The 27,267-nt window shown below is 36.8% G+C and overlaps 1 protein-coding gene across 3 annotated transcripts in view; it reads left to right on the plus strand.

The window, feature by feature from the left end:
* The window catches only part of LOC115981700 (sodium/hydrogen exchanger 8), a 45,781-nt gene extending 19,046 nt beyond the window's left edge, over positions 1 to 26,735 (plus strand). For all 3 annotated transcript variants that reach the window (XM_031104020.1, XM_031104017.1, XM_031104019.1), the window contains 13 exons: positions 4,149 to 4,201; positions 5,615 to 5,799; positions 9,574 to 9,621; positions 9,777 to 9,884; positions 10,830 to 11,061; positions 13,888 to 14,190; positions 16,479 to 16,576; positions 16,717 to 16,848; positions 16,960 to 17,178; positions 17,279 to 17,485; positions 24,732 to 24,993; positions 25,533 to 25,822; positions 26,227 to 26,735. In XM_031104020.1, coding sequence (XP_030959880.1) covers positions 4,149 to 4,201; positions 5,615 to 5,799; positions 9,574 to 9,621; positions 9,777 to 9,884; positions 10,830 to 11,061; positions 13,888 to 14,190; positions 16,479 to 16,576; positions 16,717 to 16,848; positions 16,960 to 17,178; positions 17,279 to 17,485; positions 24,732 to 24,993; positions 25,533 to 25,822; positions 26,227 to 26,541 — 2,452 coding nt within the window. In that variant the 3' untranslated portion in view covers positions 26,542 to 26,735. The remainder of the gene's footprint in view (positions 1 to 4,148; positions 4,202 to 5,614; positions 5,800 to 9,573; positions 9,622 to 9,776; positions 9,885 to 10,829; positions 11,062 to 13,887; positions 14,191 to 16,478; positions 16,577 to 16,716; positions 16,849 to 16,959; positions 17,179 to 17,278; positions 17,486 to 24,731; positions 24,994 to 25,532; positions 25,823 to 26,226) is intronic.
* The last annotated feature ends 532 nt before the right edge of the window (positions 26,736 to 27,267 follow it).

Genomic DNA, 27,267 nt, shown 5'->3' on the forward strand with positions numbered 1-27,267 from the left:
CAAATTAAAATACTAATAGCCTAATAAACTACTAGGACCTAAAACATAAAAATACAATTGACTTGCAAACATAAATAATACTAAATAATAATCTTCTTGCGTCTCTTGCATCATTTTCCTCTGGTTGGAGAAAACTCGACGAGTTCTAAAGCGTTGAAGGATTAGGATGCTGACAAGTAACACTTGCTTCAAGTCTGGAATCACCCTAGGGAGCATAGAGAAAAGAAAAACCTTGAATTCCACCATGTCAAACTCTTCTGGAATAACAAAATCAATGTGTGGAGTCAACATAATCTTATCTTGAACCATTGGAAGCACTATGTTATCCACTTTCTCCACTTTAGGAAACTATTTGTCTTCATGCACCATGGAAGGTTGATCAAAAGCAGATTCATTAGCTTCTAATATCACATCATGTGCACCCTCTAACATAATACTCTCCTTTGAAACCATCTCATCACCTTGTTGCTCTTCAATAGATTCATTTCCTTGCACGCATGTTTTTTTTATTTTTGATAAGTAAAGGATTCATCAATATCAAAACAGAGAGACACCCAAGTACACAGGAAGTATACAGGGGTGAACAAATTAAAAACGAATATTACAAAAGTCAAGTAAATCCAAAATAGTAGAAAAAGGTTGGTTTCTCCACACAGAGAACCAGTCAAATAAGGTTCGGAGAAAAAGAAGCTTGAGATTCGGCATGAAACGCTCAATGTCTTCAAAACACCTACTATTTCTCTCCTTCCAAATACACCACATCAAACAAAGAAGAACGACCTTCCAAATATCTCCATTACGATGGCGACCAAAATGACCTTGCCAGCAAGCAAAGAGCCCAACAACAGACAATGGCATGACCCAACTAATTCCAAATAAACCAAAAACCATATCCCATAGCTTTGAAGCAACTGGGCAATGAAGGAAAAGATGGTCAACACTTTCATTGTTACACTTGCACATATAACACCAATCCAAAATGCAAACCTTTCTTTTCCTTAAATTGTCAATTGTCAGACATTTCCCCAAGGCTGCAGTTCAGACAAAAAAAGCCACTCTAGAGGGGATCTTCTGCTTCCAAATGCTTTTCCAAGGGAAAAATTGCTCACTATGGCCAACAAGAAAATGGTAGTATGCACTAACTGTGAACCCCTTACTCTTACAAGGCAGCCAACATCTCTTATCCTTCTCGATTCCCCTTACAGGAGTGCTATAAATGGAATTGATGAAGCTCCTTGCACGCATGTTAAAGTAACACTTGTCGAGGCATGTACATCTGTGTCAACATTAGGCTTTGGTGTTGCTTGAGGATTCTCCACGACCAAGATATCATCATCAATGTTTTCTATGGGGGCAGCAATAAGTTCATTGTGATCAATTATCCTTGGTTTCCCAATTTAATCGGTTTGAGTCTTCATTTGGTTCATCTGAGCAATCTTGTCTTGAACATCTTTCATGAGCTTTACAGATAATTCCTTTAATTCCTTGGTAGATAATTCCTTGATAGATTGTTCAAAAGTGTGCTGAAGACATGAAATGGGATGAGAATTCATCCTATTTGTTTTAACTTGAAAAAGTACCACACTAAGATTGTGATAGATACTTAGCTTGAAAGTATGGTGATAAATACTTATCACAAAGCTTTTCTTTCATATCTTCCCACACACTAATGGTAGGTTCATAATTTAGATAGTGGAAATATTCAAGATTCTTCCAAAACATTTGTGTTCCACCACTTAACTTCAACTTTGCATACCTAACCTTTTTGTTATTTACAAAATTTGCTTGCTCAAAGAATTGCTCCATCCCATTCATCTAGTTGACAAAATCCCGTGGATTAGTTTTACAACCATCGAAATAAGGTGCTTCTGATATTACCATGATTCTCTAAAATAGTGCTGCAACAAATAGTTGGAAGTTGGAACAAGAACCTGGGTTGCTGTGATGTTCTCTGGACAGATCGTTGGAATAGGCTTCTAAGACTATTCTCTCAAATGGTTGACAGGTTGGATTTCGTGGGTTGGGTCTTGTATTTTTTTTTTAATAAAGAAAACTGGTGTTGTAAAATGTGGGCTTTGGGCTTGTTAACAAATGGGTTGGGCAAGGGTTTGTTTCTAAAATGGGTTGGTTAGAATTTTTTTTTTTTGGGCTAAAGAAAGTGGATAACATAGAGGGGGCTGTATTGGGTTACCTTGGAGACCGGGTCGATGGGGTACTTGCGGCAGAACGGCAGTGAGCAAGTGAAGGTCATGGCGGTGCAAGGTAGGGATGGAAGGTGCTCATGGTGGGTTGCTGCAACTAGGGCCTGTGAGTGTGTATAGCGTTAGTCATGGTGGCAAGCAGGAATCGATGGAGGTGGATCAACGTCAATTCGGGTTGGTAGGGCTTCTTATCTCTCCTCTCTTTGTGGTTGCAAGGGATTTGGAGACTTGATTGTGGGTTCTGGAATTGAGGTTTTTGGTTGGCTTCAAAATCTGGTTTTATTTTTTATTTTTTTATTTTTATATTTTTTTTATTTAATGGGAAATACAACTGTATGACAACTTTCTTGCACCAAGTAGAAAAATGACATAGACAACTCTCTGGTGGAGAAAAACACGATGGTGAGGGATTTTTTTTTTTTTTTGGGGTGATATTTTCTGACTCTTTTTTGTGGTGATGCTTCGACAGATTCGTGTTTGCTCTGATACCAAAATTGATGCAGGATAACCAGAATAAAATTGAAACAACAATAAAATAAAGGGATATGACCTAGGAGTTAGCACTTAGACCTGGCTTGGAATTAGTACCAAGCGAGAAAACCACTAGGAGTCAGCACCTAGGATAGACCTGGAGTCAGCACCAGACTAAAGAAAGACCAAACGGCCATTTTTTTTATTCATCAAAATATCAACTATCTCCTCAAAGAGTACAACAGGTTGCTTATAAAGGATTGTTAAACCCTAGTTCTAATTGGCTAGGAAACCCTAATTGCCTTATTACAAAAATAACCTTACTTCCAAATTAAAATAATAATAGCCTAATAAACTACTAGGACCTAAAACATAAAAATACAATTGACTTGCAAACATAAATAATACTAAATAATAATCTTCTTGCGTCTCCCGCATCATACATTGGATTGCGTTCTTTCCAAATAGGCCACATAATGCATAATGGAATTGCTCCCAAGCTAGAACATCTATAACCCTCTTAGGCATGACCTAAAGGAGTCCAAACAAACAAAGTGCCAAGGGCAATGGATTATAAGGATAGTCACAATGAAGGAGAAGGTGATTTATGGATTCCTCACTTCTCTTGCACATGCAAATCCACTCTACAATACTGATATTTCTCTTCCAAAGATAATTCATCGTTGGGCAGAAAGCTACGTTTGAGGGAGCCTGATGCAGGAGCATAACCAAAAATTATTTCAATATTTCATTTTAGATTTTCTGTGGATAATTTTAGATTGTAACTTAGTTATTTGTTTAGTTTAGATTAGTATCTGAGATTGGTTAGGATTAGTTGTTTATCTTTAGCATTTGATTAAGTATCAGATTAGTATTTGAAATTATTTAGTCTTATCGGATTAGCATCTGAGATTGTTTAGGATTTGTAGTAGGAGAGTTTATCTTTATCATTGTGATTCCTGGAAGCTGTATATAAAGCTCAAGAGGATTTCCTTTGTATTTAGACTATGAATATTATTATTTAGATTATTTGCAAAAATTGCACTGCATTTGTTTGGTGGTGAATCCAAACACCTTAGGTGGGAAAGCCTAAGGTCAACGGTAGGACTAATCTAGGTGGGAAGCCTAGGTTGTTTTGCATCAGAGCTATTTCCCTCTAAATACTTTCCATGGAAAGGAGTGGTTAGATTCATCAGAAAGAACCTTATAATAGGAATTTACCTAAAAAATACTGCTCTTGGAACAACCCACACATCACAAGAGTACATTACATACTAGCAGAGGAATACAATATTATTTTTCTAACTCTTCCCTTCAAGCTGGAGCTTATATGTGATATAAGCCTAACTTGTAGACAATTTCTATGTAATGCCGTTGTAAAGATATCAAGAAGTTGGTTCTTAGACTCCAGTTAGAATCTTGTCTCTTATAAAATTTGTTGCTTGCATTAATTGTGCTTTTCTACTGTTTGTGCAGCGGTGTTGTTATAGCTGAAGGCATTCTCAGTGGTGACAATATTTTTGAAAATGGTAGCCCTCATCTATTCTTATTTATGCTATAATATGAACTCTCTATATACTGTTATATACAGTGAGAAGCAAAAAATGAGATTGGTTGGGTGCAAACAATGGAAACATTGGTAACTTGGGTGGAATGAGGGTGTAAGTTGAAGAGGGGGGGGGGGGGGGGGGGGGCTGGGGGCGAAGGAGTGATGAAATTAGTGTTTGGGTGGGTGAAATATGAGCTCAATCTTAAGAGGCAAATTATTTAACTACAAATAGTCTCTATGGTTTGACCATAAAAATTCATTTAGCTTTAACATCTGCCTGATGGTTATTTCTTCATATATGTGACTTAAATCTCAGCAAGTCCTTTGATATTTTGTAAAAGTTGTTTCTGTTATTAAATATACTTATATAGTTTCTTTTTGTATGTTTAACTATTTTTTATTTTTTATTGTTTATTATTATTGTTATTATTATTATTATTATTTTTTATTTTTCAGTTTTCGAATGTAAATTATAAATGAAACTGTATTTCTGTTACCCTTTGGAGGTTTCCGAGGATGCCATTAGCTTTTTGCAAATATACAATGTGAACAAGGTGCTCACTGAAATAGAGATGCCAGTTTTGTCAAAATTTTATTTGATATGGCCCCCTTTTTCCTCTCTTTTGTTGACTTACTGATGTTTGTTTGGCTAAAAATAATATATATATATATATATATTTATGTATATGTATATAATATTTTCTGTCTCTTCTTTTATGGAAACATGTGTTACACATTATTTGAGTTTTCAAGTAGTTTCCTGCTTCTGTGATCTATAATCCATACAATAATGGACATACACTCGAGAAAAAAAAGATATTGTTATTAGTGTCCCAATCGTTTGGTAATTAAGAAGTATAAAAAGGGATAAAAAGAAAGATTGATTGACAAAAAAAAAGGAAAAAAAAAAAGAGAATCTACAAGATATAATCTCTCTATTGAAAATATAAAAGCGTATGAGAATCAATTCTCCAACTTATGTTCCTTCTTTATCCTATATAGTTGTTTGCCTATTCGCTAGTTTATTGTTTATGTACTTAGGTTCTTTATTCTTATGTTGACTGTTCTAGAAATTAACTTTTTCCGGTTGATTTTCTACTACCTTTCTGGATACCAGAAATTCTCTTTTGTTTTATTCTCACTCCCCTCCCACCTATTTATTTATTTTATTTTATTTTTTATAAAAAAACTCCTATCAAAATAGGATTTTAGAAAAGCAATGAAATCCCCAGTGAATAGTGACAGAAACTGTAACAGTTTTATAAAGAATATTTGTTGCGCCTTTCAGAGAGGATTTTGGTGTGTGAAATCTATAACCATTATTGTATGAAGGTCTCTTACTTTTGGTTATGGGTAAATTCATAACTCTTATCACTTATTCTTTTCTCCCCAGGATATTCGTGGGCATATCTTATTCTCCTCTATGTTTATGTGCAAGTTTCCCGGTTCATCGTTGTTGGAGTTTTGTATCCCTTTCTAAAGTATTTTGGTTATGGTTTGGATTGGAAAGAAGCTACTATTCTCATATGGTCAGGCTTGCGAGGGGCTGTTGCATTGGCACTTTCCCTTTCAGTTAAGGCAAGTTTTTGAATTATCGATTTGTATTTTATAACTTCAAAACTGTGGTAATTGAGGTTCTTATTATTACATCCTCAAACGTTTGGAAATTTCTTGATTTCGTATTTTCTAATTATATTTTGGTATCAATATGCTTATTTGTGTATGGGTTTTCATTGTAAATGTTTTGCAAAATTCTCGAAATAATGATTGTCTAACATAAATTGGTTATTCTACTTGATTTTCTTTTGAAAGAAGGAAGGTGGGTTTTGTTGAACTGAAAATATAGAATTACGTTGTGCTTTGGTTATGTTAGAAGTTATTGAAAGTAGGAAACTGACATGGGAACTACCTCCTTTTCTTTTTTCTTTATTGCCCTTTTCCCCTCTCTTTTTTTGTGAGAGTATGTCTTTAATTTTGTAAGATGACACACCAAATGATGCAACATGACAAATTATCGAATAGGAAAAATGAATAAGAAAAATAAATATAGAACCTAGGAGTCAGCACCAAGCATGAAAAAAAACCTCTAGGAGTTGGCTCCAAATCTAGGAATTTATGTGAACTCACTTGAGATCTTCACTCACACGAATACAACAACTCTCCTCGGTTGTAGCACCCAAAAAACTTATCGGTAGAAAAAACCTCAATTTTATCTTCCCTTGTGTATGTTTCACGGCTAAAGAAAATCTCATTGTTTTCTTTGCTCCGTACTCCCTCTTTTTCACTCCAGGCGGCGCTATTTATTTGCACTCTACAGTCTCTCTCTTTTCTTCCAGAGGCTTGCTCACACGGATTCTAATTCTATTTGAAATAGAATTCTTGTCTTGTGGCTATCTAGGGGTGTGTCCCACACACTGTCTACTTGGGCTCTAATAAAATGTGGGCTGTACCCACAACATTGTTAACCCTAGTGGTGTCCTAATCTTTAAGAGTATGGTTACTTTGTCCATAAGTTTAGAAGAAGGTCTATCTTTTACGTAATTTAGAGTTGCATTATATATATATATGTATCGGTAATCTCAAAACAGTACACTGGTACTAAAATTTCGTTTTCTTGGCCAAACCGAAGTGGCCTTTGGTGGGAAGTTGACTCCCTTTAAAGGTAATTTTTTTTTGTTTTTTTTTTTTTGGGCTTGATGCATGTTGAAGCTTCAAAAGACCAATTTATGCTTTGATACCAAATTTGATGCAGAACAAACCAAAACCAAAACAATGCAATTTGAAAATTAACGAACACGAAAAAAGAGTCCACCAAGCATGAGAAAAACCTCTAGGAGCTTGCACCTAGGAATCTAGGATTTTCTGGATTCAGCACCAGACTATGGAATCAATTTTAGGAGAAACTTTAGTCATAAAAATAATTTCCCTTGCATAGAGCACAATACTTTGCTTATGTAAGAGTGCTAAACTCTAATTCTAACTTTTATAGGAAACCTTAATTGACTTACTTTAAAAATAACCTTAACTTTTAAATAAAAATACTAATAAACTTATTTAATAACTAGGGTCTAAAATAGAATATAGTTGAACAAAAATTACAATCGACTCCAAAATTAAATAAGTTTAATTTAAAATAAGTACAAAACTTAGATACAGTACCTTAGGTCTAGGTTGCACGGACACGCCATTTTTGGCGTCGTGTCGGACACTGGAACGGGGACGACTCGCCAGATTCCAGTGTCCGGCGAGTGTCCTCTTTTTTTTTTTTTTTTCGTTTCTCCTACACGCGCCGACGCGGTGCCAACTCGGCTCTGACGCGTCTGACACGCCAGTAGTGAAGAAAAAAAGAAAATTTCCGCATATTTCGGGTCATTCCGGCTATTTCGGCTGAAATGAAAATTTTGTCCGATACAAGATTTTGACTGGAAAAAAAAAAAAAAAAATCAAAATTTTACCTCCTTCTGGGTTTCGTGCTTTTCTTCCTCCTCTTCTTCTTCTTAATTTCGGTCTCTTCTTCTTCCTCTTCTTCTTCTTTTGGTTTCGGTCTACCTGACGACCTCTTCTTCTTTATTTGTGTGTCTTGGCTGTCATCCACTTGTGTTTAGAGTTCAGACTTTAGAGTCTTTAGGCTTTAGATATTTTCTTTGTTTTGTGGTGTACTGGTGTTTGTGAGCCCCACGTGATACTCATTCCTTCCAGGCTCTTTTGTTTTGTCCGTTTGAATTTAATTAACATTTTTTTTTTTGCTTTGTTTTGTTTTTGTGAACCTCAAGTGACTCATAATAAAAAAAGAAACTTTCAACCTTTTTGATTCCATAGTCACTAAAATTAGAAAAAAGTATAGAATTATAAAATTTTTTACAATTTTTTGTTACAATTATGATGTGATAGATTGTGATTGGTGAAAAAAATTATATACTTATAACTTTAAAACCTTCAATATTTATTATATGAATTTTTTTTATCAATAATATATATATATATATATATATATATAAAATAGTGGTAAGCCTGAAACAGCATGCAACAATATGCCGAAATATAAAATATAATTAATTATTTAACCGCCGTGTCCCCGCCGTATCGTGTCCTTATTTTTCAAAAGTTGCCGTATCTCCGTGTTCGTGTCCGTGTCGTGTCCATGTCCGTGTCCGTGTCCGTGCAACATAGCCTTAGGTGCTGTTTCTTAGGTTCCTCTCTTAAGATTCATCAATTTGGCTACTTAACTAAAAAATACACCTCCATCTCATGAGAAAAAATCCACATGACAAAATCTTAAAAGGGGAACTTAAGGAACAACACGTAAGTATTGTACCTAAGTCTTGTTCTTACAATAAATATTTCCTTATGCATCCCTCAACTTAAGTTAGTTTATTACCAAGAAACCAGAAATATACAATACAAGTTCAAGCATGCCTGGTACCTAAGCTCAACAAATCAACCTCTCTTGAAGGGCTGATAATATTTTCTAGCTCCTTTGTAAAATTCTATTTTTCTTCTTTTTTCCTTCTATATGCTATCAGAGCCATAAGATTATTTACTTTGATTAATTTTTGCAGTCCTTTCCTTCTCTTTCTGCTTCTCTTTTATTTTGCCTTGATCTTTATATCTAGTCATGAGTGAAACACTTAGGTTGGATACTTGATTTCTAGCCATTTGAATGCTGTCGGGAGGTGTGTGAACTGTGAAGAGATTGGATACAACACAGTTCAATATCGTTTCTCTCTGTCAAACGTATAGAAAAAGTGATTTACAGATCATGTGAGTTGTTTGAATTTATTGAAGTGGAAATCAACCACAGGAAGATGTACCTTGATATCTTGATGTTTAAGGTGTCTAAAGTGCATCAAGAAGTATATGAAGTTTCCTTAAGTTAAATTTCTTTCCTTCTATTTTGGGATATGTTTAAGGTGTAAAGTTTTCAATCAAGTTACAAAAGGTTTGGACCTGTTTTTGATTGTGGTTTGTGAAAATGCCAAAAGCCAAACTTCTTTAGAAAGTCATATTGAAGCCAAAAGGCATGTCTTTTGCCCTGTGAAAGTTCTATGATTTTGTACTTTATTATATTCTTAGAAAATGAGTCAGCTTACACTTAACATAACTATGCTTAAAACTCTGCTTGGCACACCCTTACCACTGTGAGTCATTAACATAAGAAAATTCCAACAGCCAACGGTCATTTCTAACAAGCATCCATGCCAGGCAATTTATTTTGTTTAGAAAAAGCAAATTAGATTTGTAATTTCTGGTCACTCTGTGTTGATTTAAAAAATTTCAGTGTCCACTTTATCCATTTTTTTATGCCTTATACAATATGTTGCTTCTGATTGATCTACTACGTGGTTTTTTCAGCAATCTAGTGACACCTTGCCCGCAATCAGTCCCAAAAACGGAACTCTGGTACATTTCTGAAGCATCTTGATTATATCTTTGGTTTGAGAGATTTGCAAATAAAACCATGTCATTTTTCTTGGAAGCCGAAGGGGGCTTAAGAAACCAGAAATTAATTTCCTTTATTCATTGATATATTTACACAATCTTTTTCACCTCCACAGTTTGTTTTCTTCACTGGTGGAATTGTATTCTTGACGCTTATTGTGAATGGTTCAACAACACAGTTCGTTTTACATCTTTTGAATATGGATAAGCTATCAACTGCAAAGGTGGGGATTCGAATAATTTCAGAGTAGATTTTTATTATTATTTTTGATAGCTAGACCATATAATTTAGTATTACATTACTTTAATTGCTGATTAGCTTCAGTTTTTTCATATAAGGTTATGATGGAATTCCTCTACCTCTAAATATGAGTAATGGCATTGAGAATATCTATAATATGGAGTATGCAGCAGACCATTAACCATGGAAAAACTATTATGTGAGCAACTGTTGAGGTGGCAGCAAAAGAAATACAATATAATAGCACAACCATATCTTTTTTTTTTTCTTTTTTTCTTTTTGAGTGTTGTGAGAAGGCCATGCTCATTAAGAGTTGATGATGCCAGAGATAAAAAGTGTTCTCTGTTTTGGGAATTACCAATAACTTCACCATACCTCCTTCACTGGACCAACAGTGAACTTTGGCAGTCCTCCTGGTGGAGGGGCAGTAGTGTTCCGGGTCCATCAAATTGCCTTTGTTAAAGTCAATTACGTCCTATTCAACATGGAAGAGTCGAGGTTCTTCTGTACTGAGGCAAACGTATTTGAATTCACCTTGGAAGAAAAGAGTCTTACGTTGAGACTAAGAATATATGAAAGAGGGAGAGTTTTTATTAGATCAGTCTTCTTAGGGCAAGAAAGTTCCAAATGACTTTTTGCGACACTAGTTGATCTAGTGCGTCTAAACTGTCAAGTGGAATTTATTAGAACCACTAGAAATTCAAAATGAGAATATTATTCATATTTATACAGGGGCTTATTCTTACATGGTAGACTTTTTGATAAATGTTATTAACTAGGACACTATTCTGTATGTTTTGAACAAAGCACGTTATTATAATTTGTACTTGCATAAACAGCATTGTTGGTTGTGGGAATTGTTTTTTTTTTTCTTCTTCCTTTTCTCCCCTTCTGTGTTTGATGTTTATATTTGTCTATCTTATAACAGAGGCGCGTACTGGACTACACAAAGCATGAAATGTTGAACAAAGCATTAGAGGCTTTTGGTGATCTTGGAGAGGATGAGGAACTTGGACCTGTTGACTGGCCTACTGTGAAAAGATATATCACGTGCTTAAATAATTTGGAAGGGGAACGTGTGCACCCTCATAATACACCTGAAGATAATAATAATTTGGATGTGATGAATTTGGAAGATATACGCATACGCCTTCTGAATGGTAAATTTCTTATCATGTTAGGACTTTTGTTAATAGGTACAAGTTAAGGTGAATTTAATTAAATTATATTTTTATACACTTTCCAAAAAATAAAGTCAAAGTGTACAAAAAATATCAAGAAAAATACACAACCAATATAAATTTGTGCATGCACACTAATGAATTATTGACATGTGTATTTTTATTTTAAAGCAATGAGCATTACAGCTCATAATTGCATATTTATTATTCCTAAACTTGTGCCTTTGAGGCTTATTAATTATGTAAGTGAATCTGAAACTGATAACAATCTAGATCCTATGAATTTCAAAGATGTACAAAGTGGCCAATGGCATATTTATTTTTATGTTTCCTTTTTGTCCTACTAATTGTTTATTGTTTATGCAATGATCGTCAACCATCTAGCATATTTTCTTTGACACGAACTATAAACTTTCCTTATTTTTATAAAATCTTAGCATATGTTTTGACCTACATACAAATGGACCTTGCTATTGTTTATGAATGAGATTTCATTTTTGTTAGGAGTTAGGCCTAATGTCTTGTAGTTGTACCATGTTGCAGGAAGATGGTCATAGATCTTTCTAGGTTGTCAATGTATTAGATCTTTTATTATTTAAGGTGTTGCAACAAAAATTGCTGTGTATAGGCTCCTTGGTCTAGCTGGATACCCCAATGGGTATGGATTTGGTGTTTGTCGCTTTTCAAACTGGACCATTTCATTGCATGTAGGCAGACAATAGACAATATTCATATGGCACATCTATTCCTCAGAAGGCAATAGCATTTAATAATTTTTTTTCAGACTGATTATTCAGAGTGTTTGTACTGATTACTGAACTACATTGGTGATGGGCTAATGGCTCTGTTGAGAGGTGAAAGGCAAAGTAAGCAATTGAAGACTACACAAGATTTATGGCATTGAGTAATTGGAGGCTCTTTCTCCTGTGACTTGAGGACACCAAAGTAATTTTATGTAGAATGGCCCTTTAATTTAGAGATTAGCATTGTCTACAATCAATAATGGTGGCTAAATGTTCTAGAGATAAGAGATTAGAGCATTCACATCAGTCCGTCTAAAATTTTCCATCTATTTTAGCATAAAAACCTACTTTTTCTATTTTATATAACCACTTTGCAAAAACTCCCACATCAAATTATCTATTATACACTCTAATTTCTTTTAATAATATTTTTTATTCTTCTTTTATTATATCTCCTACGGTCCTACCAACATCAAAACACTCTCTCTCTCTCTCTCTCTCTCTCTCTCTCAGTTCTTAAAAAAAAAAAAAAAAAGCTTCTCCCTCAGATTTCTCTCAGCTTTCCACCACTTCTCTTCTTCTTCTTCTTCTTCTTCTTCTTCTTCTTCTTCTGCGTTGCAGTTCTGGGTAACGTTTTTCTTCTTCTTCTTCTTCTTTGCTGGGTTGAAGACCACAGTGCTGGGTTATGGTGATGGATTTTATTTTGGATCTCCATTGGGTTTGATTTGGGTTTTTGTTGTTGTTTTCTTCTTTGCGGTTGTGGGTGGTCTGTGATGGGTTTGATTTTGGATCTCTATTGTACGGTTTTTTGTGATGTTGATTGGATTTGATTTTGGGTTTGGGTTAATGGCTTTGATTTGGGTTTTCCGGTTGATGGGTCAATCGGGTTTTGTGATAGGATGAACAATTTTATAATGGTTTGTGACTTGTGGTGGTGGTGCTGTCTGGTTGGTGATGGCTGTGTTTATCTGTGAGACACAGTGAAACGGAGAAAGAGGAAGAGAGAGAGATGAAAGAATGAGAAATTAATAAAATATTAGGATGCAAAGCTACAGTAACCATGTATATTTACACGGTTACTGTGGCAAAAATGTAAATCTGCAGTGTTTTAGAAGAGCTGATGTGGGGAGTTTTTGAAGAAAAATGTGTGAATTTGACAATTTTTTCTATTATACACCCACTGATGTGAATGCTCTTATAGTTTTATGGCTGAGAAGGCTAGGGCTTGTTTAGTAAGGGGATTCATGTTTTTGTTTTCCAAATAATGTGAAAAAAGTATTCAAATATTGGGTTAGAAAACTGTTTTTAGGGAACACATAACACTACAATGTGTTTGGATTATGAAGGGTTTAGAGTAACACAAGAAGACAAAGAAACAGATGTTCTGTTCAGGTGCTGTTACTAGTATCTGCAAGCAGTACCCATACTTTTAGGGTTTTGCATATTAATTGATGATGATCTTGGTAGGCTCTGTAGGTTAATGTAAGATGGGATATTATTCTAGAAATCATGATCCACGCCTCTCTCTCTCTCTCTCTCGCAGGGCTTTCAATACAATATGTGAATTTTGCTTGCTTTATGCATTGATTTGAGAATTCATTTCAGTTTTAATTTCAAGCAAGCAGTTGAGTACTTGGTTAAGTGTGCCTTTGCAACTAGTTGTGCTGTTATTATTCTAGTCATATTACTTAAAAATATGGATATGAAAAACTTGGAAGAAAAAAAAGGGAAAACAAGAGAAGAATAGAAAAAAATAGAAACAAAAAATTAAGTGGATCTCAAGAATGATATCCTGATAAATTTTGTTACTATTAATAATAAAAAAAATACTAATTAGTAATTTAATTTCTCAAAAAGTGGGAGGAAGGGATTTCAAATAAAAAATAATTTAAAATTAATTTTCGATTTACATATTAAAAGGCCTCACTTAAAGTTGTCATCATAAGCCTCAAATTTTATGGTGCCAGCCCTGATCACCCTGCTGCTGTTATTATGGAATCCAATGCTTGCTCTGTTTGAAGGTTACCTCCTTTGCTAATTTAAGAAGCATTTCTCATATCAGGTGTCCAAGCTGCGTACTGGGGAATGCTTGATGAAGGTAGGATTACACAAAATACTGCAAATATATTGATGCAGTCAGTGGATGAAGCACTTGACTTGGTTTCAGATGAGCCTTTATGTGATTGGAAAGGTTTAAAGGCTAATGTTCATTTCCCAAGCTATTACAAGTTGCTTCAAACGAGAATTATCCCGCAAAAGTTGGTTATGTATTTCACTGTGGAAAGGTTGGAATTCCAATGTTACATTTGTGCTGCATTTCTTCGTGCCCATAGAATCGCACGACGGCAACTGCATGACTTTATAGGTAACAAAAATTTCCTTGTTCTTTGTCAATTATGCTTTTCTAGTTAATGCGTCATTATTGATCTTGTGGCATTTCTTTTCTCTTTTCCTTTTCTCCCTTGCTATATAAGTAATGAAAAATACTATATAAACTTGATTGTAAGATTGACAAGAAGGTAGAAAACCTTTGATGGTTTTAGCAAGGTGGCAAACAACACCACCACCACTACATTTTTCTTTCCTTTTAAGTTACAAAGATGTTGCTTAATGATAATATTAGAATGTATGATATGATATTAAGACAATATATATAATTACTGAATTTAGTACTTCAAATTTATTTTCCAAGCCCTAATTTAAGTAATTTATGGTGTCAAATTTTCAATAATCTGTGCAATGAAAATCTCTTCAATATTATAATATACTTGTCAATGTTGGTATGTTTATGAGATTGATATAGATTGTTGGCTTCCATCCAAATAGCTTAAGCTTTTGGGACTGATGGTCTCTTGCATGTTATTTCCACATATATGCTTAAAATTTAGCTAGTAAATATTGTTAGTATTGGCATGTCATTAGTTCTAGAGATTAAGCTGTTAGAAAGTGAAAAAAAATTATGTGAAGCTAACAAACATGCCAATACTACATGTAAATTGTTTTGTCACTTTCTAATGCTTAAGCTCTAGGATTGATGGCTTCTAATTGTTAGAGGTATTGGGTTTATATTTGTAGGCCCATGTATGCCTAACCCTAGCTCTCTCTCCCTATATAAACCCTACTTAGGGTTCATTGTAACTGTGAATTAAGAGTACAATGAAGACGTAGCAATTAAGGTTTTCTCTTTGTGGACGTAGGCCGTTAGGCCAAACCACATAAACTTAACGTCTCTCTCTTCTCTCTATATTCTCTTTCTCCATATATTATCATAAAATCTAATAGGCAAATGTTCGTTAGTGGGTCTCACTGATTAGAATAAGGAAGACTCTCATGTCTCCACTCATGGTTGAGTAAGGGTTTTACTAGTGGTGAGTCAAGATGATTGCGTATTGGCGACTCCTGTAGTTGTGCAAGGAAGATTCCTATGTCCGCCCTAAGCATGGTTAAGTAAAGGGAACACTATTGGTGCTAGTGATGCATGCCACTTAGATTGTCAAGAACAAGAAAAAGGCTTCTATTCAAGGGGGAGACTAACCGAAGTGCCACAAGTGACTTGGTTAGAAGGCTTACACATGAAGGGGGAGATTTGTTGGAATATTCACAAGTGAGTAGAGTGGTTGGTCAGGTAGTAAAGTTCCACATTGGATATTAATGAGAAGAATGAGTGGTTAATATAAAATAATTGAGCTCATACCCATTGGGCTAAAACCTTTTGGGTTAAGTGGTGTCCCTATATGTTATATTAACCACTCATTCTTCTTATTAGCATCTAATGTGGGACTTCGTTACTTGACAAACCGTGCTACTTGTTAAATTACCGATTGTTCCATAAGTATAAGCTATTGGGATATGGTAAATTTAATTATTTAACTACATACTTCTAACATTCCTCCTCACACGTGGGTTTGAACTCCCTTTTAATAGGTGAGATCCAGTATGTGGATTTGAAATGGGAGGTAGAGTGGAGGAGATAGGGATTGAACTCAGGACCTCTTGCTATGATACCATGTTAAATTACCAATTGTCCAAAAAACTTAAACTATTGAGATATGGTTTAACCATTTAACCACATACTTCTAACACTGCTCACACATGAATATTCCAATAATAGGCCTACACATATAAACCTACTACTTCTAACACTAGCAATACTAATACCACAAGTAAATCTTCTTTCTCAAGTATGTAATGTTATATAATTTTCTCTGTAAATGCAAGCTCAACAGCTGTTTTACCTAAACCATATATGGTGTTGGCACAAAGAATCTTTGTTCTGCCATTCCTCTGAGTGAATTCTGGTCTTGTTTTATAAGAACTGAAAGTAAAATTTTAGAAAGGAAATTTGCACGTTTTCAGGTTGATAAACTGCCACTTGTCCAAAAAGATTCAGTTATTAGGAATGCTGAATTTAGTTGCTTAATCATTATTCTAATGTTCTCTCTCATGGGCCCAAACTCCCCCCTTAATAAGTGGGACACAACACGTGGTTTTTAACCTTTTAAATGGGATATAGAGCGGTGACAAGTTCTAACACAGGTCATAGTTCTGAACTGCTAGGGCCACTGATTTGGATTTATGCTCTTGATATTTGTTACTGGGTAGCCCCGTTTATGCTGAAAAATGATTTCTTACTTACACACACATGCTATTTAGGTGACAGTGATATTGCTTCTACTGTTGTCAATGAAAGTGAGGTAGAAGGAGAAGAAGCAAAAATGTTTTTGGAAGGGGTTCGTGTAACTTTTCCGCAGGTTTGTAACATAAAACTCCCCACTGGATGTGTTATGAATTATGATGACCAGTTGTGGTAGATCCTAACTGGAGTTTCACTGATATATAGTGTAATTTTGGGAATAATATTTTATTACTATTTATTTGGGGCAATTTTCAGGTTTTACGGGTTGTGAAGACAAGACAAGTAACATATTCAGTGTTGAACCATTTAATTGATTATGTCCAAAATCTTGAGAAGATTGGCTTGTTGGAAGAAAAAGAGATGCTACATCTTCATGATGCTGTCCAGGTATCTTTCAGTGATGTTTTGTTGTTTACACTTCTTCTGTCTTTAGATTACACATCACAAATTTTTTATCTTTATTATTCTTACAAGAAATTTTGCTTCCATTCTGTGCAGACTGACTTGAAAAAGCTTTTAAGGAACCCTCCTTTAGTTAAGATCCCCAAAATAAGTGATTTGATCAGTTTCCATCCTTTATTTGGGGCCATTCCTTCTTTGATCCATGCGCCACTTGAAGGGTCTACCAGGGAAACAATGAAGCTGCGTGGTGTGACACTTTACAAGGAAGGCTCCAAGCCAAATGGTATTTGGCTCATTTCCAATGGGGTGGTCAAGGTAAGTAAAAAGCTACCCTCAGATTATGAGTCCAAGATATATTACTTTTTTTTTATTTTGCCAGTGGAACATGACACAAATGAGAAGTGTTATTTGGCAGTGGACGAGTAAGAGCATAAAAAACAAGCATGCGCTGCATCCAACTTTTACACATGGGAGTACTTTGGGCCTATATGAAGTGCTAAGTGGAAAGCCTAACATTTGTGACATGATCACAGATTCTGTGGTCCTCTGTTTTTTCATTGAAAGTGAGAAAATACTTTCAGTTCTCAGCTCAGATTCCTCTGTAGAAGACTTTCTGTGGCAGGTATGGCTATACTGTAAATGTCATTACCATTAACGATGCCATAGCATGAATAGCTTCATCAATGTGTAATCAACTTCTGGAAAATTGAAAATTTAAGATCAATGTAGCTACAAAGCTCTTTGTTGCTCAAGGGTGGAACAGATTATGTTTCTGTTAGCTATATGATATTTATTATTGAGATCTTGCTATTTGGTAAAGACAGATGTGTCTGTATATTTATAGTGTCTGAGAAGCATAAAAAAGATAAGATGATAATGTAGAGGATAAACTTTTACTAGTCCTTTGGGTATATTTTCTGTTGGTTACTTGGTTAAATGAAGTTAAGGGTTGGTTGGATTAGATGGGAAAGAGTGGTCTGAAGATATCAGTTTTGTTACATTTTGAGAGAGGCCTGGCTGCCTCAAATTAGCTAGATAATTAGCGGTTGTCTTCTTTTGATCTATCTATTATGGGTGGTTCTTGTAGGGTTTTTTTTTTTTTATTGAATCCAAATTTATCCAACTGGTGAAAGAGGAAGGGGGATGGTATTTTTCTTTAAGGATTTTTGAATGGGGGAAATACTTCATGAAATCGGTCTTCATGGGTAAGCATGCGGCACAATGGCTGATGAAGGGAATAGAATAGGTCGTCGTTGGGATTAGTGCCAAGCATTTTTATACGTTCAGGGAGGGTGATATAGCGTATACCCTGCAACGGAGTTCCAACTCTTTTGGCTTGTTCTTACTATTGACTGAATTCAAAGTTGGCGGGTCTAGAAGGTTTGTTATTATTCCAGAGGGCAGAGCAAAGAATGGATGGAGGGTTTTTGGGTTAGAATTAAGGAAGATGTTGGAACCTGACCACTATGTGAATGGTGGCTCTAGTTACTCGAAATTTGTTGCTTAGCCTCATAAGAATAATTTAGGGACTTAACCGTTTAAGACTTTTGCGGATACAGTGCGTGGGCATCAAGTGCAAGCCAGGGGCAGAAATCAGCCACATCTGTTAAGCATTCATGATAAGGGGAAATTACAATTAGGGGAGAATAGGGGGGGTGAAGCAGAACTCAATAGTAGAACCGTTGGTGTTGAGTGAAATGCTGGCGAGCAAACCAAGTCCGACGGCTTTAGGAGGAGGAGATGTGGGTTCTCGATGCATTTATGTGGACTTCAATTTGGGAGAGAAAAATCCGGTGGGAAATAAAAAGAGATTCACGTTGAAATTTAGTTCAAATTCGATTGAACCTGTTTATGGGAAAGAACGTGAATTGAGGAATTCTTATTGGACAGGGGAAGGCTTGATCATGGAGGTGAATGGGGAAGGAAAGAGGTGTGCTGCATGGAATCACAATAAAGGTGGATTAAGGAGTTTTAAATGGGTCACAAGGGGTCAAAGGGAGCACGTGGTGGGTTTTGAGAACTCTAATGACACGGGCTCAAAAAAAGGTTGTGGTGGGCTTATACCAAAACTGTGACCAATAGGTGGGCCTTCCAAATTTCCCTAACTTAGAGGTCATAGGCCCAATTAGGATGGAAGTGGGCGAGAGCTCCTCGTTGGCTGACCTGAGACCACCAACGCCAAAAGCCCATGTGTTGGCGATGGCGGTGATTTCCAATGCACTTTATGAAGCTTTTGTTGGTCTGAATGAAGCGATGGGTCAACATGCTGAGCTTATGAGGGAGGTCGATGTCACAGCTGTTGGTGGATTTCACGCTGAGAAGTCACTGGCGCCATTGATTCAGGCCGATACAGTGCGAAATCAATCATCGACGATGGCGACAAGTGTTGATGTTTGTGAGATCGTGGCTGGTCAAACCCAGACGATGGGTCTTCTAGCGAAGTCCTCGGTGGTGGCTTAGTGTGCTGTTTCAAATGGGTTTAGCGCCTAGGACTCATCAAAGACACTGGACAAGATCGATACAGTTTTAATCCACTCCATGCTAACAAAGATGAACCTTGATGGTGGTTATGAGAAGTCTGTTCCTCAAACTGAAACGATGGGTCGCCTTGTGAAGTCATTGGTGGAGGTTGAGTGTCCTGTTTCTGATGGGTCTCATGCCGATGAGCCTTTGATCACACTAGGTAAGGCAGAAACAGAGGGCGTCAGGGCATCAATTGGTCTTCTGTTGCCCAATTCTGTTCCGAGTCTATCGAGAGCTGAGATTGTGGGTTTGGGTGTTTAGGATGGAGACAAAGGTGGTCGGGTTGATTGTACAAGTGATGTTCAGGGGATAGATACTTCCCATCAGGTTAAGTACTTATCGATGCTGGCAAATCATGGTTATTCTGAGGCGGGAGTATTGATTGCGATGGAAGCAGTTAGTGCAGACTTGGACTTGGGTGATGTGGATAGCTTCTCCCCTCTGATGACTATCAATCCTATGGGGTTGGTTGTGTCGGCGGAGTTGCATGGTAATATTGAGGTGATGGGGTTTGAAAATCCACTGAATATTTCTAATTGGGTGAATCATAGAATCCTTGGTTTTAGTAAAATGATGGGGCTTTCTTTGGGTCGACATGAGAAGATGCGTATTATGCTTTTACAAAGGCTTGAGAGGGAGATTGAGGCTGCCAATCTGCTGCACAGGAAAGATGCAGCCCACCGAAAAGCTGTTTCCAAGGATAAAGGGAAGAGGGAGTTGAGGAATTTGATTTCTTTAGTTAATTATGATGGTAGATAGTCTTCTTTGACTACAATACTGAGATTGGAGTAGGGAGTTAACAGTTTTTATGAAGTTGAAAATGGTGTCATGGAATGTTCGAGGATTGAATGATTTGGGGAAACGTTTGGTAGTTAGAAATTTACTATGAGAGTGGAATTGTGATGTAGTTTACCTTCAAGAAACTAAGCTTGCTGGCATGGATAGACAGCTGGTTTGCAGCTTGTGGAGTTGTCTTTATGTAGATTGGGTGGCTTTGGATGCGGATCAGATAGTTGGTGGGGTTTTGATGATGTGGGATAGTAGGGCTTTAGAAAAGTTGGAGGTAATGGTGGGTTACTTTTCCGTATCGGTTCGGTGGCAGGGTGTGGGGACGGTTTTATTTGGGCATGCTCTGGGGTTTATGGCCTGAATAATAATAACTTGAGGGGGCAGATGTGGGATGAGCTGATTGGAATTCAGCAACTTTAGGAGTTCCATAGTGTTACATAGGGGACTTCAATATCGTTTGCTTCCCAAGTGAACGGTTGGGGGGATCGCGCCTTAACTTAGTTATGGAGAATTTTTCTGAATTTATTGAGGAGCTTAATTTGTTAGATTTGCTGTTGGAAGGAGGGAGTTATACTTGGTCTAGTGGTTCAGATCAGCCTTCAATGTCCAGGATAGACAGGGCTCTGGTTTCTCATGATTGGGAGGACCACTATCTTGATGTGATCCAGCGGGTTTTACCTTGTCCTATTTCAGACCACTTCCCCATATTAGTTTACCTTGCAAACTAATATCAATCTCCAAACAATTTTGTTAGTTAACAACGTTTTCAAACTATTTAGGAAACTAACATATCGTGTCTAAGAAACTCGATTTTGCTCTTAAAACTCGAGCATAAGAGACTCGATTCTTTAGAATTCGAGCCTAAGAGACACGATTTCTTCGTTCCTCATGTTGCGAAAAGAAACAACGCAAAGAAGGCAGAGACAACACAAGATGCAAAACCCAGCAGAGAAGTAGTGATGCAAAACCCAGCAAACCAAAGAAGCAACGATTTGGATTGAACCCAGGCGGTGAAGCAGTGGTTCAGATTGAACCCAACGGCAAACGCTTCAGGTGGCGGCAAAGGCTCCAGGCGAGGGAAATTGCCTTGGATTGAACTTCTCCACTTCGGATTCTCACTCTCTCTCAACCAGATTTGCAAAAATCCGATCCTTTGGGGTTTTGGGTGTTTTCTAAATTTTTGATTTGGGTCTTGAGAAAGAAAAAAAAAAGGAAGAACATCATGAAAGAGGAGAGGTCAGTGTAGGAATCACGCAAATTTTAAATGGAAATCGAGTCTTAGAGACTTGATTTGCTATAGTGAAATCGAGTTTAAGAGACTCGAGATATTAGTTTCTTAAATAGTTTGGAAACATTGCTAACTAACGAAATTGATTGGTGTTAGTTTGCAATTTTTCCTAGGATATTGAGGGGGAAGAGTCCTTTTAGGTTTGAGAACATGTGGTTAAAGTCAGATGGGTTCATAGATAGGGTTCATTCTTGGTGGAATCGATGTTCCTTCTCAGGTACTCCCAGTTTTGTGCTTGCCAAGAAGCTGAAGGCTCTAAAAGAAGACATAATTCAGTGGAACTGTAGTGAGTTTGGAAATGTAGGTTGTGAGAAGAAAGAATTGTTGGAGGCCTTGAAATTATTGGATCCTAAAGAAGGGTAATGGCCTTTCTGAAGTGGAGATAGGTGAGAGGGCCGTGATGAGATCTCAAATAAAGAAGCTTCTTTCTTTGGAAGAAGTTTCGTGGAGATAGAAATCGAGGATGCTTTGCATTAAGGAAGGAGACAACAATACCAAATTCTTCCACAAGGTGGCTAATTCTTGGAGAAGGTATAATCATATTAGTGTGTTGGAGGTGAATGGGGTTATTCATGAGGACGAATTAGAGATGGCGGACCAAGTAGTAAAATTTTATAAAAACTTGTACAAGGAGACAGAGGAGTGGAGGCCTTTTGTGGAAGGTGTGGAGTTTGATTAGATTGAGGGGCTGGAGAGGGACTGGCTTGAACGGAGGTTTGAAAAGAAGGAGATTCTTTGAGTTATCAAAGAGTTGGAAGGAGATAAAGCTCTAGGTCCTGATGGTTCTCTATGGCCTTCTATCACCATTGTTAGGGAGTTGTGGAAAGAGATGTTTTAGCTGTGTTTGAAGAGTTTTATCAACACCGTAAGTTTGAAAAATCTTTTAATGCAACTTTCATAGCCTTAATCCCTAAGAAGAATGGTGCTCCCAATATCCGAGATTTCAGACCTATTAGCTTGGTGGGGAGTGTATACAAGATCTTGACTAAGGTTTTGGCAAATCGCTTGAAAGAGGTTTTGGATTAGCTGATATCTGAGTCTCAGAACAGTTTTGTGGGTGGTAGACAGATACTTGATTCAGTTCTTATTGCTAATGAGTGTGTTGATAGTAGGGTGAAGAGTAAGATTCCGGGGGTTATTTGTAAGCTAGACATTGAGAAAGCTTATGATCATGTGAGTTGGAAGGCTCTTCTAGATTTGATAAAGAGAATGGGATTTAGGGTGAGGTGGTGTAAGTGGATCTGTACATGTATATTTACAGCCCAGTTCTTTGTCTTGGTTAATGGGTCTCAAGTTGACTTTTTTGGCAGTTCGAGGGGATTGAGATAAGGGGACCCGCTATCTCCTATGTTGTTTCTGGTTATGATGGAGGTTTTCAGTAAGATGATGAAAAGAGTTGAAGGTGCTGGTGTACTTTGAGGTTTCAAGGCTGATGGTGGACGGGGTGGAGGGGTATGTGTCTTGCATCTTTTGTTTGTGGATGATACGATTCCGTTTTGTGATGTAGATGAGGAGCAAATTCTACATGTTCGGATGCTTCTTTGTTTCTAGGCTGTGATAGGATTAAAGGTTAATGCTTTGAAGAGTGAGATGGTTCCCATTGGGGAGGTTCCTAATGTCCATGTCTTGGCAGAGATTTTGGGTTGACGGATTGGGTCTTTGCCTATGACCTATCTTGGTATGCCATTGGGGGCGTCCCACAAGTTCCCTACTATTTGGAATCCTATCTTGGAGAAAATTGAGCGTAAGTTTGCTGGGTGGAAGAAGATGTATTTGTCAAAATGTAGAAGATTGACGTTGCTTAAGAGTACATTATCTAGTTTTCCTACTTACTTTTATCTCTTTTTACTATCCCTATGCATGTGGCCAATAAAATTGAGAGGTTGCAAAAGGATTCTTGTGGGGGGATTTCAAGACACATTTAGTGGGATGGGATAAGGTGTGTGCACCTCTGGAAAATGGTGGGTTAGGAGTAAGGAAATTAACTACTTTTAATAAAGTTTTACTAGGGAAATAGTTATGGCGGTCTGGGGTTGAGGAGACAAGGCTTTGGAGAATGGTTATAGCTCTAAAGTTTGGGGAAGAATGGGGGGGGTGGACCTCCAAGCTAGATAGGGGGGTACATGGGTGTGGTTTGTGGAGAAGCATCCAAATGGGTTGGGAGGCTTTTAGTAAAAATATTCAGTTTGAGGTAGGGGTGGGGGATAGAGTGAAGCTTTGGACACATCAATGGTGTGGGGATTCTCCACTTCAATTGCCCTTTCTAGCTGTGTATGGGATTGCCTCCAATAAAGAGGCATCAGTGGCCACTTCTCTTGAACGGTTGGGGATGGAGGAACGGAGAAGCTGGGATGTTCGTTTCATTCGAAGACCAAATGATTGGGAAATGGGTGGTGTGGATGAATTTCTCTGTAGTTTGGGTTCTAACTTACCTCCAACTGAGAATGGAGATCATATGCGATGGAAGTAGACGAAGAATGGAGATTTTGATATCCGATCGTTTTATAATAAGTTAAGTGGTCCCTTGCCCATTATCTTTCCTTGGAAAGGTGTTTGGAAGGTTAAGGCTCCTTGGCGTGTTTCTTTCTTTGTGTGGACTGCTGTATGGGATAAGACTTTCTTTGTGTGGATTGTTGTATGGATAAGATCCTTATAGGTGTGACAATTTAAGGGGTAGAGGGATGGATTTTGTTGACTGGTGTATTATGTTTCGTTGTAATGGAGAGACGGTGGATCATTTGCTACTTCATTGTGGTAAGGCTTACCGGTTGTGGAGTTTGGTTTTTAGATCTTTTGGGGTTTCATAGGTTTTTCCAAGATCGGTTGCGGATACTCTCTTTGGTTGGTGGAATTGGCTTGGAAAGCATTCGTCTGGCATTTGGAATTTAGCTCCGTTGTGCTTAATGTGGTGTTTTTGGAGGGAGTGAAATTGGAGGATGTTTGAGGACATGGAAAGGTCCGACGACTAGCTATTGGCTTCTTTCAGTGACTCCCTTTTTGACTGGTCTAGGGCTTAGAGGCTCACCTCTATTGATTCTCTCCCTATGTTCCTTAGCTCTCTCCTTTGTAATTACTATCTTTTCTTTCTTTTTTATCTTTTTCTATAATTTTTCTGTCTTGTGACTTTCTGCATGAGGTAGTGTTCTTGAATATACATCTTTATTACTTATCCAAAAATAATAATAATAATAATGTAGAGGATAGAATATATACTAGCATCGTTAAGGTATTAGTATTGGTCTCTGATTCAATTTATCTTGCTTTGCAGGAAAGTGCTATTGTACTTGTCAAAGTCTTGCTTCCCCGGATATTTGAGAAAATGGAAATGCAAGATTTAAGGGCTCTTGTTGCAGAAAGATCAATAATGAAGCTATACCTTAGGGGAGAAACTATAGACATTCCTCACCATTCCATTGGCCTTTTATTAGAAGGATTTATCAAAACCCAAGGTGTTGAAGAACTGATTACATCACCTGCAGCTCTGTTGCCTGCGCATGGGAGTCTAAGCTTCCAAAATCTGGAAACATCAGGTATGAAAAGAAGGGATCATCTCCTATCCAGTTGTTTTTTTATTGTTCTCTTGTTTGCAGCTGAAGTGTAGGCTTGGAAATTAAAGATAAAACTTTTAATATGGGCATCAGAATACTCAAACATGTTAGATAAATGTTTGTCAACCTCTGAAGAACAGCAATTTTACCTTAGTACGCTTATTTCACCTCTTATTCTTAGTTAGTCCTTTAGGCTTTGGTCGTTTCAGCTCATTTATGGCCCCCAAAGAAATCTTTATACTAAGATTGTGAAAGGTTTAAGCTTAAACTGACGTAGGCCTTTATCCTGTGTTGTAAGTATGTGAGCTTGTGATAGTGATCAGAACATTTGATAACATATATGCTTTTCATTGAACTAATTTTCTGAACATAGTTCTATTTCTAAGCAAGTTGGCTAAAAGTTCTAGAAATGTGAGGCATGTTATACTGAGGAATTCCAAAACTGCTAGTCTTTTTATTGATCCTTCTGTGACCAAAAGAATTATAAACTTTTCTGTTATTGATGATAATGAGCACCGCAGGAGTCAGTTTTTCTCATCAAGGATCCTCATATCAAGTTGAAACAAGAGCAAGAGTAATCATTTTTGACATGTCTGCATTGGAAGCTGACAATGCTCTCCAACAAAGATCATCCTCGGTACCCCATTCAGCTGATCATTCTCATAGAACCCTTAGTAGAGAGCTTGGACTGATGAGTTGGCCAGAAAACTTGAACAAGCGAATGCGACATAAGCAGAACCCTGATGGGATTGACAGACAAGCTAACAGCTTGTCTGCGAAGGCAATGCAGCTAAGCATCTTTGGCAGCATGGTATGTTCAGTTCATCCATGGTCTTTAGAGTTTGGAAGGTTCATGGAAGCAAACTTGGTAAAAAAAAAAAAAAGAACTTTTTTGGCTTAGAATAAATTATATACAGCCCTTCATGACTCTCTCTCTCTCTCTTTCTCTCTCAGGTTATATATTTGATCAAAGGTTATTAAATATATTATACAGTTGCCTTTTAAAAAAAAAAAGAAACTGAAAAAATGAATTGAGTTACCTGATTATCAATGCACATTTAATTTTCCTTTTGTGCCCTCTTCTGGGCAGCGGCATTTGAAAGTTATTCCTGGGTTTGTCTTTTGATTATGCTTTTTAGTTTTTTGGAAATGTTATTTTAATCATTTGTGTCTAACCTGCTCCTCTGACTTACTCCATTGTTTAATTTTTGCAAGGTGGATATCCGAGGGCGTACTCGAAGTCTTCCAAGAAGTAGTCTCATGAATCCATCACATATTCAGTCATCTCCAACAGTTACTTCATATCACGGCCAGCACCTTGTTTCTGTCCAATCAGAAGGATCTGCTACTATGAGGAAGAACCTTGAAGTGAGAAAGACCACAGGAAATATTACGCCAACCCTGCTTCAAATTAATTACCCAAGAGAGAGTCGTGTTGTGGATGACCCCAGTGATGAATCCGGAGCTGAGGATGAGATTATAGTTAGAATTGATTCACCAAGTAGGCTTTCGTTTCGCCAGAGTTCTTGAAAGCCTACATTTTTTTTTTTTTAAAAAATGGTTGTATTTCATTTGTTGTAGCAGTTGCAGTTGCCTGTTGCTTGTCAGAGCTTTGTATTTTAATAAGCGCACATGTAATATATATAATCTAGCCTAAAGGCCTTCTCCTAGATGAAATTGATGACTTGATCTGCATTATAATAGCTGAATTAAATTTTAATTAATCCACTTGTATAAGTGGTTGTCTTTTTTTTTTTTCTTTTTTCTTTTTTTCTTTTTTTCTGGTGAATTATTAATTTATGAAGGAGAAGAAACCAATGTCCTACGTAATCTGATGCAGAATTGAGTATCACTAAATTTGCTCTCATGAGTCATGAATACTGAGTTTCTTTCTGATGCAAAGCTTTTTATTTTCTCCTCCTACGTGCTATCATCCAAGTGAATTTGTACTGCCAATTTTGAACTAGGGCCCGTTTGGTAATGTTGTGATAGTAATGTTTAAATTTTGGAAATACAGGTAGGTGAAAATAAGTGATAGATTCTTAATTATTTTGAGATCAAATATTTCTGCCAAAGATGGGATTTGGCCTTTTTTGCCCTTTACATTCTACTTCCTTTTTGAACACTACACACAGTACGTTCTCTATAGTTTATACAGCCCATTAATATTTTAGTATGATTTTGGTAGATACCTGTCAAGAATCAATAACCATGTGATAAACTTATTCCTGGGTATTGATTTTGAATTGACAGAAA

Source organism: Quercus lobata, chromosome 3, assembly GCF_001633185.2.
Source record: "Quercus lobata isolate SW786 chromosome 3, ValleyOak3.0 Primary Assembly, whole genome shotgun sequence".
Lineage (NCBI taxonomy): Eukaryota > Viridiplantae > Streptophyta > Magnoliopsida > Fagales > Fagaceae > Quercus > Quercus lobata.